The sequence below is a fragment of the Perissodus microlepis genome, chromosome 15, assembly GCF_051167445.1.
Source record: "Perissodus microlepis isolate ML-2025 ecotype Zambia chromosome 15, ASM5116744v1, whole genome shotgun sequence".
In the NCBI taxonomy this organism is placed as follows: Eukaryota; Metazoa; Chordata; class Actinopteri; order Cichliformes; family Cichlidae; genus Perissodus; species Perissodus microlepis.
In genome coordinates this window covers 5,724,252-5,740,423 of record NC_140475.1, presented here as the reverse complement: position 1 = coordinate 5,740,423, position 16,172 = coordinate 5,724,252, and the positions used below count along the sequence as shown (strand labels likewise).

At 39.1% G+C, this 16,172-nt stretch overlaps 1 protein-coding gene across 1 annotated transcript in view; it reads left to right on the top strand.

Moving 5' to 3' along the window:
• syndig1l (synapse differentiation inducing 1-like) overlaps positions 1 to 5,737 on the top strand; it is a 47,247-nt gene extending 41,510 nt beyond the window's left edge. The window contains exon 4 of the mRNA XM_084953091.1: positions 1,556 to 5,737. Within this exon, the coding sequence (XP_084809217.1) occupies positions 1,556 to 1,714 (159 nt within the window). The 3' untranslated portion in view covers positions 1,715 to 5,737. The remainder of the gene's footprint in view (positions 1 to 1,555) is intronic.
• Positions 5,738 to 16,172: the final 10,435 nt, after the last annotated feature.

Genomic DNA, 16,172 nt, shown 5'->3' with positions numbered 1-16,172 from the left:
ATACATACATATATATATTTTTCTTTTTGTCAGTTGGTTTTCCAGTTTGGCATATATACTTAGAAAAAAGGGCTGCAGTACCTGCATGCGTGTCATCATTCATGTCTGTAAACACAGAAAAGCTCAAAGAGTTTTGAATTACTTCTGATAAAACTGGGTAATGTTAACAATTCATTAAAACTTGGCTTCCATCCTACAAGGTCTTAAAGGTCAGCTTAATGATTAATGGATTTAAAAACTGACAAAAGCCTTATAACTTCACCTATAAACTATGATTCTTAGTATTGAAAGTGCAGTATAGTATAACGATATAAAATATCATTCCTCCTTTGACCTTTAACCTTTCCTTTAATGTTAATAGGTTGATCTGAAAGTCAAAGTGATAGTAATGCTGTAGGTATTTAAAAATATGTTTATCACTGCCATTGTTTGTATTGACAACGTATGGGGAAATAGTGAATAAATATTATATTTATTATAATATTATTAATATTTTATTTTGATGTTGTTATATACATTACAGTAAAAGGCTAAGTGTTTAAATACATAACAATTTGAATACATGCTCGTGAACAAGTATGATTTTATTTGGAAAACAAAACTATCAAACAAAAAATCAATAGAAACTTTTTCGCTTGACATTTATCACTAAACATTTAAAATTAAGTTTAGTAAGTAAAGTAAAACATAATTGTACTGAAAAACATGTCAAGTATATTAAAATGGTTTCAACAGAGAAAAAAGAAAAGCCTGAAATTACTTTTTGTTGTACAACACACTTCTTAAAGAATGAATAAAAAGAACAAAGAAAGCAAAATGAATGCATAAAGATCTCAATGCCATTTCCTTGAAAGCAAATGCTGCCCAGACAATGAGAAGCCTTGGCGGAGGTTTGTGCTCTCAGAGTGGTTTTTGTTATAAAAGCAGATTGCTTGGAAAATAAATATGTCAGAGGACAAAATATAACACCAATTTTAGGATTCTTATTTGATTGAAAACAAAAACTAGTATTTACTGCGGTTTAACGGCTGCTTTTTCTAGCTACACTAACAGGGGCTCGTGAAGAGGATCTATATGTGCCTGTTGTAAATGGGTCATGTCAGTGGGAGTCACTCTTTGGAGGGGAAAAAAGCAGTGTGGGCACACAAAGAACCAGCTTTACACTCTGTGACTTGAAAGCATAGATTAACTGTGTGATATATAAATATGAAAATAATTATTTTTTTAGTTCAATGATAAATTGTGAATCTTGTTTCCCCCCCATACGATTTTTGTCATTCAGTGACAGCAGCTGAGGTGACCATAACCTCCTGTCCTTCACATTTTCACACTGATTACGATTTCTTAGTCCTGCAGTGCATTTTTTATTCAGTTCATGTATTTATTTGCACAGGTCAGTCCGTTGGTCTCTCCATTTCCATGACTTTAGGTTTTGCATTGCAATAGAAACGATAAACAACATATTTTTCAGTGGCTCACCATTTCTCTTGAAGTCGTTGCAAATTATATTAGGCTTCTGACTTTCTTCTTCTTCTTCTTTATTTCTCTTTTACAGACCACTAAGGCAGTGAACAAAGGTGACTTCCCGCTGGCCAACATCGCCTCCCGAAGGGCTTTGTTCTTAGCTGCCCTCTCCATCACTATAGGCACCGGTGTGTATGTAGGGGTAGTGGTAGCGCTCATTGCCTACCTCTCTAAACCAGGGCACATATAGCAGTCACACCTTCTTTCCAAACACCTCCAGGGAGCCCAGGAAGAGAACACCGTCCTCTGGGGAATGTCACTGCGCCTGCAGACTTTGAGGAAAGTTTTTCCAGGATGTACAATTTTCCCCCCCCTCCACCTTCCTTTTGTTCCAGACTTCTCTCCCTGCAGGCCCTCTGTCAGCCAAGATTTGCCACAGTGACTGGAGTGAGGTCAAGCAAGAGGGCAAGAAGAGGGAGGACTGTGGATTGAGAGAGACTGCTGAGACAGAGGGTTTGAGTAAAGGAAGCATTCCATGTTGGAGCCCAGTTTGCATCGCAATGGCTTAAATCCATGTCGGCTTCATCCTCTCCTGACGGATTTTTAGGTTCCACAAGCCCTAAAGAAACTTTGAAGAGAGAAGCTCATGCAGTAACCTATTGACCTTAACCAATTATTAACAAGCAGAGGTTTAGGAAGGTTCAAATCAACACAGTGTAACTTATTCACCTAAACCAATACTATACTGTTGTTGTTTGAGCTGCTGTTAAAATTGGAGCTGCCCTGTGGAGTCTTGCCCTGTATCATCTCAGTTTGCCACCTAGGATTGTCTTTAATATACTATAATCTGCCCCCATCAGCTCAAAAATGCATTTGTCTCTGGGCTGACTGCCTCACACCGCAAGATTTAAATAAAAAAAAAAAAAAGATGTGAGAATATTTACAGTTTCTTAAACCATGACAAAGGAGGACTTATTTCCAGAGGGACATAAGAAAAAAATATAGAGCGTTCATCAATAAAGGATCAAACTCTTGAAAATCAAAATAATAATAATTATAATAGGGAACACGGTTCCCTTCTCATTAAAACAAATGCACTGGCATGAATCAGAAAAATCTCAATGGAGCCACAGGCCTGCATTTTTCCTCAATAAAGCTAGCCATCTGTCAAATCCCTAGTACTCCTAAAATCTGCTCATGCAGATATGTTTGCCTACATACATGCAAATGTGCTTTGTTTTGTTTGTTTTTTTAATGTTTGTCCTTTTGTGTTCTCTACTGTTTAAAAAGTGTCTTCATTAATACTGCTTAAACTAATGTTCATTTATGGCCTTTGAAAGCACAGATGTGAGATGGTCAGATATTCAGGGCAAATGGTGTCCAGTGTTTCTACAAGTGACACATCTGATAACACAGCATGAAATATGAAATGAAGCATGAGCCATTTAAGGATGCCATATACATCAGGTACATAATGTCAGTTCAAAGCAGGACTTACATACAGTTAGGTTCTTGGTTTTTGGACAAAGACTTAATTGTGTAAATTTTGGTTTGTTGGAAATCAAAAGATCAAGATGTGCAGACTTTCAGATTTCATTCAACTGGTTTAACAGAAGTATTTAATTAGTATTTAATTTCAAGAGGCTCAAAAAATACTAATAATTGGACAATGGACTAACAAGCAGTTACACAGCCAGGTGAGGCCTGGTTTTCTGCACCATTCTATTATAAATTAAGCAAATAAAAGATCTGGAGTAGATTCAAAGGGTCAAATGTGGCATTTGGTAGTGGAACTGAGTCACTGGTGTTTATTGATGATAATGACATGACTACACTCTGTTCAGATTCAGCTGTAGTTGTAAAACTGATCACACTGAACTTCACAGTGGAAATAGAAAGCATACTGCGAAAGCAACCCAAGGCAAAACAGTTACATATCCTTCAATGGTGAAGTAATTTGTGCGTATCTGTCTGAACCGAGCATGTCATTAAATACAAACCCAATAATAAGCAATTAAATGTGACCACAGTAAAGGCCTAGCAGCGAATCTGAAGCAAGGAAATGCAACATTTGGTGACGTATATAGATTCCAGACTTCAGGCAGTCACTGATTGCAAAGGATTAAATAAAAAGTATTAAAAACTACTTAAACTGATGTAGTTTGTGCAGTTAATTTTGAACCTGTAAAAATGGGGGACTGTGTTTCCTAAACAGTGTTAACCCACCGAATTTAAGCTTCAAGTCTGCACTTCACTCACATCTTCATTGTTTAAATTCACTGTGGTGGTATATTTGTCATTGTTCAAATAGTTATGGGCCTAACTGTATATTTTTATATATATATATATATATATATATATAAACACATCTATATATATATTAGGGGCGCAACGCTACACAAAATTCACGGTTAGGTTCGGTTCGATACTTTGGTGTCGCGGTTCGATATTTTTTCAATACAAAAAAATGTTCATGCCTTTTTAATTTGTCATTTATTAAAATTATAAATATATATATTTTAACTCAAAAGTACAGCTTTTAAATTTAATGTTGCTGAAACAACAAAAGCAAAATAATAAAAAAATAAATCTATCTGATCGAGGAATCACTCATCTTTGGAAAAGAGAGTTTAATACAGAGAATGAGGGTGGGGGAGGTTCAATTTCGGGTAGCGTTGAGGCAGTTGCCATGTTGCAACGAGCTTAGCTTCTGTCTTGCTAGCTTGCGCTGCGCTCAGTGGATCTGCACTCGACAGTGCAGCCTAGGCGGAGTAGTCGAACGCAGATCCACTGAGCTCTCAACACAGACAGCATCGTCAGAAGAAAAGTTGATAAAATAAATAAAAAATTTGGTATTGTTCGAACCGAAAGCACTGTATCGAACGGTTCAATATTGATACGAGTATTGTTGCACCCCTAATATATATATATAAATATATATGTAGACTTTTCCAAGTGTGGTAGTCCTGATTTTAGCTCTGATCATTTATTTGATTTAGAGCTTTCCTTAATCATAAATTCAACTGAGTTAAATTAAAAAACAAACCAAAAGGCTCATATTTTGCACAATGCCTTTTCCCACTTTCCCTTATTCCAGCTAATAAAACAGGGGATATTTCGCTTTGTTCCTTCACACTTTGAAGGTGAAGACGTTCAACAGACAAGTTCACAGATTTTCTGCAAGAAGGGCTTATTAATTACTGATATTTTAGCTTGTGTTTTTACACAAGTCTGGCAGATACTATTTCAAGCAGTGAAGCCTCAAGAGGGGATGATATACACTTTGCTACCCTGCACAGGTCCTGCATTAGTCATACCTGACAGTTATGGTGCACAATTAGCTCCCATTAATGGCTTTTTCTGAAGGAATGCATATTCTCTGGAGCATAGCCCTAAAATAGCACAACCACATTAATTTCACTAATAAGCCACTTTTGATGTCACTGCTTGCTGTCAAACCAGGCAAGTAAACAATCCATTTACACACATCCTTGGTTCTGTGAAATTTTTAGGCTAAAATGTAACTCTGTTCTCATGTGCTAATGACGAGTGAATATCTTTCCATAATCTCTACAAGAGGAAGTTTGAAGTTTGGGGTCCGAGCTGCAGTTTAATTCAAAAACCCCAAAGTTTCTTTTGAATGTTGTCTTTGACTGCCTTTATGGGTAAACAATCATCTTCTGACTAAAATAAGTCAGAAATGGACCACAGTGCACTCTTAAGGGGTTCTGAAGACAGGATAATGTATCTGTATATGTTTAGTCTGATAACCTTTGACACCTTTTTGACCACTTGTCCCAAACTTAACTCACAAGCTACTGATTGCAGTGTATGCACACATGACCATCACTGTACCTATAGTGAAAGTTTGTTTTCATCTCACGGAGAAAGTTTTATTGCTGATAGCGATGAAGATACTTTGTGTTTTGTAGCGTGTCATTCAAATGATGTGTTTTTAGCTGGCTTCTTTGGCAACATGGTATTGTGGAAAGTGTTACAACAATACGTAAGTTTTAATGCTGTTATTCTTTTTTTTTTCTCATTGTGATGAGCTACACATCCATGCAACAAAGAAGTTTGCTGAATGCCAGGTTGATAGTGATCTCTTCGTGTCGTGCTTTAAGCCGCGTTAAAGAAAAACAATGTTGTTACATTATCTTTGGGATTTCTTTCCTATCTTGTGTGACGGCAACATGTACATATTGCAAATAAAGACATGTTCAAATGTAATGACAAATAAATCAGGAAGGATGGCCTTTCTTTGAAGCAAAAATTCTTTCTCTGATTTTTGTAATGTGAAGTTCTATAGTTGGATTCATATCTGAAAAGCCCTTCACAATCTGAAGGAACTGGCTGAGTAATTGAGATGCTTGAGTTGTTCTTAAAGCAAAAGCAAACACAGACTGAGTCATGGAGTGTAGGTGGTTTTGCCAGAAAGAGACAGAGGAGCAGCTTTGAAATCTGTATAACTGCACCATTCTCTTTGCTGCATGCAGGAAAGTACATTTCCCTTTGTGTTGTCAACCATTATGGTTATTGAACAGCAGAGCTGTATCCTACCCAGCTCAACATTTCACACAGTGAACAAAATGCCAACAGAGCAAGCTAACATTTCCCACATGGTGTCCTATTGTTGCAGCAGTCACTTTGACAAAGAAGAGCAATGATGTTATATTCTGTTGTGATTGTTGGTTGTGGTGCACATTATCAATGGCTCTAAACTTTTTTTTCTGTTGTTGTTGTTGTACATACCCCCACAGTGTATCAGATGAGCACAACGGGTGTGGTGCAGCCCGCAAACACCACTTTACTTGTTTGTTTCCTAAAATATTAATACTGCTGGCTTAAAAAGGCAGATTTTTTTAATCTATCTCCATGACTTTTAACTTGTCAAACTGTGTCCCTTCTTTAATTTATGGTGGTTTAGTAAAAAGGCAAATAGCGATTGTCTGCACTTTTCTTCTTTGGTATTGTCACAAAGAAGAAAGGGTCACCAGCATCACTAGGGAGGAAAATTTGAAAGTCTGACTGGCCAGATCATACCTTCGGCTGAGTGTGGCCTCATCGAGCATGAGTTTTCCTATTATAGTCAATAGCACTGGTGAAGTCAAAATATTAGAACTCTGCATCGCATCATTGCTTGGCTGTATTTACCAAGATTCTCAAGCTCAATCTTTGGCCGGCTTTTCCTGTGCTGTATCACATGAATTTTGTAAAAGGATTATTCCCTGAATTAAGCTCAGCTATTTCAGTTATTCATTACATTTTTGATATTTTATTTGCATTTTCTTTCAAAGTCACCATCAGCTGCAACTTTTTCCTACTCTTAGTAACTGATTAATTTCCCTTTAGTATTTACAGTTTCAAGCCACTGCTTTTCAATTTTTACACTAGCTAACAGTTAATTCTGTTGTCTATTAACCAACTATAATACAGGTTAGTATGTAGCTTAATCTCTATCATTTCATCTGCTGGGTTTTTTTTTTTTCTTTATTGAATAGGACAGTAGACAGAAGATAAGGAAGCTGAGAAACAGCAGGGGAATGACAGCCAGGAAACCTGGGGTAAATTCAAACTGGGGCCTTAATAGCCGTACAATACACCATATGTTAGCTATTACATTAGCTAACATGCACATTAATTACAATCATTTTAGCTGGTTTCAACAGCTTGTTTTATTTAAAATGTCAAACATTTCACCCAGCTATTTGAATTACTTATTTCTTAAAGCTGCTAATTTGTTACTTGTAGCCAGCCGGTTCTGTGCATGTTCCAGTTTGGAAGCATTTGTTGGTGTCACTATGCTGCAGCTGAATCAGGTTGATGAATGTGCATTTTTTTTTTAGTTATGCTGACAAAAACTGAAGTACGCCTTCCTCCTTAAGAATGAAGAAACTAAATTTGCATAGCCGAATCCCCTCTGTGAGAGGGTTAAACGCGGCTCTGCCGTGCCAGCATACATGCGACTGCAGCACCAGCTGGGGAAGAGCTCTTATTACAGTAGGAGAGTGAGGAGTGAGTCACATGCTGATGTCTTTGTCAGTGAACATGCTGCAGCACAATAACCAATGATGAGATGCTTGCCTAGTCATCCAGGGTGAAAAGTGCTCATATAAAACAAAACAAAGAGCTTGCTTCACTTTTTTTCCACCAGGATATGCTGAACAGGCAGACAAACAAGCAGATTGAATTAATAAGCAGTATAGATCAAAAGAAGGCTGTTGTGTTTGCCAATGCTCCGTGCTTTTGCCAGAGAAAACAAGACAGTGAGTGGGAAAATATTTTGTGTCTGATTTGTGCACGAGGGATTTCTTGTGTACATTTAAATTAAATTAAATCATTTGTGAAGGTGCAGGAAAGGGGGCCTGTTGTTATGAAGTCACTAATAAAATCTTCACAGACTGTCAATTATTGAGAGTTTACAAAGAAGAAAAAGCAAAGCAACTTCCTCGGTTGCTCTCATCTGTGGATGAGTCACTTTTCATCATTTCAACGAGCGTTTCTTGGCAATGCCAAAGATTCCTCCAGGAGAGAAACAGGCTGGCTGTATTTGCTCACCTCATGTTTCTGACTGGAAGCTACAGCACTGGACTGCAGTCTACAAGTGGATTTCTCGAGATGCGTTTTTGTGTTTCACTCAAGGATGGTGCGGTTCTTTGGAAACCCCACTTTATGAACCCTTATGCATAACAAAATCTGTGAGCAAGTGGAGTTGTTCCAGTAATCATGTTTAGCGGTGGATTAAGCAAAAAAAAAAAAGACATGTGGAGCAGCTTCCAAACTACAGAAACAATTTGGGTATTAATTACAGTGTCAACACTACATGTCCCTCATGGTTTTAAGTGTGATTTCCTTCTCAGCTGCCGTGCACTGCAGTTACCATTTCTCATTCCCGCATTTTTTCCATTTTCCTGCAACGGAAGGAGACAAAGATGAAAATGAAGCTGGTCGGAAAAATAAACTTTTTGCAGAAATGTTCTGCACATAGATTTAGGGATGTAATACATGGCAACCCAGATATTTCCAGCACCCCCACCCCATCAACAATTGTCTGTTTTTTTCTTCTTTTTTTTGAGGAGATAACTTGCTCCAAGACACCCATGAGGATTCCATATCGGTAGAAGAGACTGATGGAAATGAAAATTGAAGAGCATGCACCCCCTCGTCTCCTCCCACTTAGGTCACACTATATGATATTTCCCTACAGCTGTAAAATAAGAAGTAAGTTTAACATAATTGATTTGGGCTGTATTGTTATTGTGTTGTCTCATTTTAAAAACAATAACAACATGCTAATTTTGAATTCTAATGAAATTGCTTGGGGTATTAAGGAGGGCTTTGGACAGACTGCAAACTCTAAAAAGAGGCTCATTTAGCTTATGTGACTCAGGCGCTGTCTATAAAAATAGCACGAAGAGCAGGTGCTGGTTTTGAGCATACCTTGTGAATTTGTAATGCTAGATTATTCAGGGAAAAGAGCTTAGAGGAGTGTGTGCTGCCTTTCTTTCTACCGAGATCTCCAAAACAGTTTAAGAAAAAAACAAAAACGCCTCACAGATGTTATGTTTTCTAAATGTTCCCATCTCAGATGACAGTATTAGCCAAGCCGGGGGCTATTTCAGCTTTATTTCCAGAGCAGACCCCAAGGATACAGTTTACATCACATCACCCACACACACCCTCAAAAAAACCCACAGAAGTATTTGCATTTTCAAACTGAACTGAGCTTTATCTATCTTTCCTTTTCCTGCCAATATATTTAGACTGGATATTCTTTGTGGGTATATTTGCTTTCACTTATCTCTTTCAATAAAGAAACCTCAGCAGAGCGAATAAAATTATGTCCCTGCTGAATAACTGAATTTGTCAGTTATTCATGAGAAATAGTTAAAAATGTCTTTAGAGTGAGGGCCAGAGAGCCAATCATTTTGTTACCTGCGTTTTAATTGGCTGCAGTTAAATGAATATTGTCAAAACTGTGGAATGTGTATGACTCCGTGCACTCGTAAGACTGAGGAGCTTATTGTGAAATACATTTATTTTTACATGCCTGCAAAAAGCTATGGCGCTTTGAGTCGAGCTGGCATGAGGAGGATGTGCATTAACACATATTCAGTCAGTTTCTCAGTAAAGCATGTGGATAGTAAGGCTACAGAGCAGGTGAATAACACAGAGCTGGCTGAGAACATCTCATACAGACTAAAATCTCTGTTTTTAGTAAAGCCTGAAGCCATACTACTGCTGTGCTGCTGAGCTCTATCCATGACTCTACACCTCTCCTTGACTAAAGGGAGTGTTTTTTTAGGAAGATCCTTTCAAATGAAATGAAAGTGAGTGATTTCGTGTTTTCACATAACACTGGCTTTTATCTTGCTGCTGCACTCGTCAGTTTGTCTGTAAGCATGGGAAAGAACAGAGGCAAGAGAGAGCTAATTTTATGGATTTTCAATCCCCCGGGAAAGACCCAGATACATCTGCAAAGATTTATCTATCAATTCAAAAGCAAGCAAAGGGGAAACGAAGTCAAGAAGGAAGTGTGAGATTAGAGGAGGAATTTGTGCACAGTTATTCAAAGTTGGTCAAAGGCAGCAACTGGGTGGTTGAGGTGATCAGAAGATAAAATAAAATGATAGCTAAGAATCATGGGAGTAAAAAGCAGATTGCCACTGCAAGCTAGATCAAGAGCATAGACGGAATAAAAGATGGATGTAGCTTCTGGGTCTGAAAAGTGAAGTCGACATAGAGGTTCCTCTAACCTGCATTCTTTTTAAACACCACCAGGGGACGATACCCGAAACTGCAAAAAGACTAATGGTCCCAGTGAAATATGTGGAAAAATGTTCTCAGACTGTGGTGGACCTGAGAGATCGAACAGACTGCAACTCAAGACAATGCCAGCAAATAGAAAAATGCAGCAACAGCACACAAAGCACAACAGAACTGAACAAAACACAAAAGAAACATTTCTGCATTTATGCACCGGCTGCTGAAGTGAAAGAAATCCAAATAAGCGAAGCAATGTGCTGAGACACACTTAGAAGAAGTGGTGGATTCATTAGTGTTGGGAATTAGATGCAGGTAATATGTGTTTTAAACACATGATTCATATAATACTGTAGATACATGTTTGCCATTAGCCTTTTACTGCTAGCTTGTCACTTCCACAGCTGCTCTGTCAGGTTACTGTCTCCCCAGAAACACTTCTGTTTCGTTTCAGTGTTACATTTTTTTGTTTTCTTGTGTTTTCTTGAGTTGCAGTGCGTTTGACCACTTGGGTACACTGGATCAGGCACACATTTTGGGTAATATTACATTTTAATAAATTTGTGCATGTGCTATTTTTCAGGAATGAGGATGATCAACACACAAATAACACAAAATATATATACAACAGTAAGGTTAAAGGTCATCCTGGTTCCTGCCCAGGCTCTCCTTAAAAAATCGATACCTATAACATCTTGTGCATCCACATATTCACAGAATGTCAATGACTACCGAAAACCACTCACCTATTCTCTCCCTGTTCTGCTCCTGTGCCCCAATCACTCACAGCTCAGGATCTAATCATGCAAACCCGACTTCGCCACTACTGATTAACTGCAGATTCCACAGGAAACACAAATAAATCGCAGAGGAAAACAGGAAAAATAACACTGAATCAAAACACCCAACTCAGTCGAATTAACAGATCCAAGCCATAAACCAAAATAAACTACTTTTGGCTGCTCCCTTATTCGCAAGCGGTCACCACAGCGGGTAGCGCCGCATGTTTTATTTGGCAGATTTTTACGCAGGATGCCCTTCCTGACACAACCCCCGGGGGATTTGAGTCTCCTCCCGGCATCAAAATAAACGGCGGAAATTGTGATCAATAAACACACTGATAATCTTTGGGGACTGGGCATGCTGAAAACCTCAGAGGATACAAATATTTTTGTTGATTTCTTGCAGACTTCCATTTTACAATATAAAAGTGGTCTGTGGGGAAAGAGACTTTTTGCCAACAGGTAATATATTTATAGGTTCCAGCTGGGGGAAATAGCAGCAAGTCCAAACATGCAACTTTCACGCACATCCGTGGGCAACCCAGAGAGAAAGCCCTTACATTTACCCTCATGTGACCTTAACTCCCATTGGTTAAAAGAGTTTCAGGAATCTGCTTCATGCTACAGCCCATTCATTTCCTTTGTAACAGTAACAATAGGTCTAACAATAAGATGCCACAGGGAATGTGTACAGGCTGAAACAGTGTCAGATTATTCACGTCTCAAATACAACTGATTAACATACCAACACACTTGAGAAGGGACACACACACACACACACACACACAGAGTCATTTAAATTCCTCCCTTTTGGCAAAAACACATGTTTTAGGAGAAGTGAAAACTAATCTCTTTTTGCTTCTATATTGGCTTTTGTGTGTGTCTTTCCAATAAACGTTTAAGCTCCAAGCACAGTCATGACTGCCTATGAAATTCAAAAGCTATCTTCCTCAGGACTAAAGGGGACGGGGTAAAACGTGAATACAACAAAATAAATGGATAACTCAAAGCAACGAGGTCAAAGTAATGTCTGCCCACAGTCCTTGGGAGCTGCCTTCTAAAGCCCGGTTTTCTCCCTCAACACTCAAATAAAAAGGCATACTTTAGTCTTCTTGTTGACAGAATTAGAGATTTTGCGGGGAAAGCAATAGAACTACACAGATAGATGTTTCACAAGTTGGATTAAGATACTGTTTTATTAAGTGAAATATTAAAGTGGGCTCAGCTCTGCCATCATACATACTTAGGCCTGATACAGCGGCAGAGGAATAGCAGAGCAGCAGTTCATCAGAACTAGCAGTTTGCCTCAAGCAGTGATGCACTGCAGAGGAAATGTGGACATTCATACCTTTTATTTCTGTATAGTGCCAATTTAAACATGTTAACAAGGCCAACCTGACTTTCTGAATGTCACCGAAGCGAGAATATGATTCTCGACTGAGTAAGACAAGTACGTCCTTTTGTTTCTTTCCCTCTTCTTACAAGAATTTTGCAGATCTACATATGCAGGTACAATATCATTAGTGGAGTTGGGGCCATTTTTATGAGAGACAGACATTTTCATTTTAATGAGAAGGTAGTCATAAAATCCTCATTAAATTTTAAGAACGATACCATGCGAAGCTGTCATGTGATAAATCTGTCCACTTTTTGTAACTCCAGCCAGACAACTGTCACATTAATGATTCTTAAAAGATTACAGCATTACAGTCAAATGGCATCTGGAACTCCTTGTCCTCGGTGTGCTCATGCTTGATTGAGTTGACAGTATCTCAGCGGGAGTTTTATTACAGTTTCTCTGTTCACCAGACTAGACGAGGCCTCAAGTAGCGTGCAGCGAAAGGCTACGTGAAATGGAAACAGCAACACTTTGAATAATGCACCAGCCGCCCACACACGCTTGTTTCTTTCATTATCTTATACGGCACACCTGGTTCTGTAGGAACACCTCCTGCAGCTGCCATTCTTCTGTTCACGAGCATTCAAGTCATAGGTTCCTTCTTTTTACTACTGTGTTGTTGAAGGGTTTCAGATGGCCAGCTGCATTGTCTCAGCCTCAGTCAGTGAACCAGAATCTAGAGATTTGTATTATTGGATTCAGGTCACTCATTTCTTTCATTTATTAATTTTGAGCTCATAACTAGAAGAGTTTGTTTGTTGTTTGCTACACTTATTACTAGTTCTTAGGGATGACTGTGGCTCAGGAGGTAGAGCAGGTCATCTGCTAATTGGAAGGTTTGTTGGTTCACTCCAAAGTATCTTTGGGTAAGATACTGAACCCTCAGTTGCTCCCAGTGCATTCACTGGAGTGGGAATGTGTGTGAATGTTCAATAGAAAGCACTTGGACATAGAAAAAAAGTGCTTATGTGAATGAGATATGTATGAGAATGTATGAAGCACTTTGTGTGCTCAAGTTGGGCAGAATAGTGTTATATAAGACACAGTCCATCTAGCCAATAGTCTGATCAAGAACCTGTGTAAAGACTTCAGCACTAACTTCTTTGATTAGCGACAGCGCTCTCCTTCCAAAGTAACTAAAGCTTAAGAACACACAAAATTAAACAGTTTGCTGCTGCATTGTTTGAAAAAAATAACCAAGACTTTCATTTCTAGTTACACATACACCAGGTTTGTGAGGGGTTTGTCACATCTGTAGGGCATACACTGGTCTATTTAAATGGCTCTTACAGTTATTGACTGCTTCACAGCCTTGTGTTTGTGCTTGTAAGCACAGAGACAAGCCAGCAGCTCAATAGAGCTTCCGTGCCACGAGCATGCTTAGATCTCACAATGACGAGATGAAAGGGGGGTTAGCTGCCTGCACGAGTCAATCTGTGTAACCTGGGGAATGGTGCTGAGACAGTCTGGCCTTTAAGCAAAGCAAGATGTGAGTGGCAACAATCAGCTGGTGGCAGGGGGAAACCTTTAAAATGAGGCCATTCACTCAGGTGTCCTGACCCAGTTTAATGTGATCATTCCTCGGAAGGTTTTGGGTAAAAACCGAACAGAGCTTTTTTGTTTTGTTAATAAAATCGAGGAGAGTGCCAGGAGACAAAAGAAGAGAAATCAAAGAGCAGGATGCTTCAGAGGTTACCATAAATAGGAGAGACATAAAGGTAGAGTGTGAAGGGAATGAAGACAAGAGCGGGACAACCAAGGCCGCCTGACAACAGGTAGTGATTTACTGCCTTCATGCTGACTCTCATGTTGTTGTCTCTGTGGCTAATTGACTGTCAATTATCTCCCGATGACAGCCCCACCCACTGGCAAGCCAGTGTATGTGAAGGCTTTGTTGACGTCCCCAGGGCACGGCCAAGTTTACAAGGCAGCACTGCGATCACGAAACAATTGTGTTTGTCTGCATCTTTCCTTTCTCCCTTGAGAATCGGAAAAAGAAGAAACAATTTGTAAGTGACGCGTGGGGGAATATAGGCTCTCTTAGGAGGAAGCAAATAGGCTTCATAAACAAGAGAAATTGCTGATAACAGGGTGTGAGATTGGGCTTGATTATTGGTTTACAAAAATAGGTAATGACAAGAATGAGGAGAAAGAGTAAATGTGCTCTTTACAAACATGTCAGGTCATTCTGTGTTCGAAGGGGAGCTGTGTTTGTGAGACACCAGATTGGACATAATAGATATTACGAAGCTGTGGTGTTTCTAAATACAGTGTATACTTGTGTATACTTATTCTTAGATTCTGTAGGCTTTGAGAGTTTTCAAATGGACATAAAACATAGATGTAGGGTTGCTGAAAGCTCCCAGGTCTGTAGTTTTGAGTATGATGCATTAGTAGACCAGTCCAGTAGTAACTGGTTCCTAATTTTGCTCCTGTTAGGCTTGTAGAAAACCTCTTATTCTGTGTCAAAGGGTGCCTGTGAAGCATGGTGGGAGCAGAATCCTGGCAATACAACACACCTGGAGACTTGAAAAAAGTTGTGGCACCGTGAGATCGTGTTCGTGGGAGTGTGAATGAGTGTGTGTATGTGTTTTGTGTGTACTAAGGACAGGTCCCAAGGTTTCCTTCAATCTGTTGTTGTAGATGGCTTTTTCATGCAAGGTCTCATCTCCCATCATCGATGAAAACAGCGTGAATAAGGGTGTGCTTGGCTCAGTAATGAAAAGATGTGCTGTGTGCTGCCAGGCAGAGAGAGCAGTTGCAAACCCCCTCCAACACCTGTCCAATCAGCCCACAAGACCAAGCCATAAATGCTTTCCATCAGTGCTGCTGGTGTTCGGGAGCTCTGAGCTCACAGGGAAACTCTAGTAATTGGCTTCTGTTTGTCCTGGCCTTATCAGTGTATTGCTTTCATGGATAACTTGGAACTAATTAATCAGGGTATGGAGGGTGGGATGGGATTTGCCTTTCTCTCTCTCACTCTCTTTCATTTTCTTTTCATTTTCTGTCAAACACCAGCTATTTTACCCGTGTTCAGTAAAACCTTTTAGAACTGTTGCAACATAGATATGGACTTGGGAAAAGTGGTAGAGATAAACACAGTTTAAGATGCTTTGCTTCTACATGCCTAATCCTATGTTTTGTCTCACACCGCTACTTCTATTTTGTTTTAATGTTTACAATATGAGTTTGCAACCTGCCCCACTGCGTCTCACGCTCATTTGAATAGAAAACAGCTAGATTTAATTTTAAAGAATTCATGCTGTTTTCAAATAATTGCTTTTATACCATCAAAGAATGGCATCTATTAATGCCCCAGGAAGCTGCTGAACAATGATGCTGAGTATTTCCTTACAGAATCCAATTTTATCTACTAAAGAGCAGCGGTAGATCATAAAATTCCACATAAGCTTGAAACGAGTGATGTGATCATCCTTGGTGCTTCATTATAGTTATTCATATCTCCATAGGCACAAGTGAGTCATTACTCTTCAGTTATTTCTTGTGATTGAATTTAATCAAAGGCATGTTATTTACAGCAGTATGCAATAAACATGTTGGCTCAGTGCTTACTGATAATGTATTCTGCCTTTTTCAGGGGTTGGCAGGGTTGGCCAACTCCAGGCCTCGAGCGCCGGTCTCCTGCAGGTTTTAGATAACACCCTGGGCCAGCACATCTGAATCAAATGATGAGTTCATTGCCAGGCCTCTGGAGAACATCAAGAAATGTTGAGGAGGTAATTTACCCAGTAATTTAGTCAGCT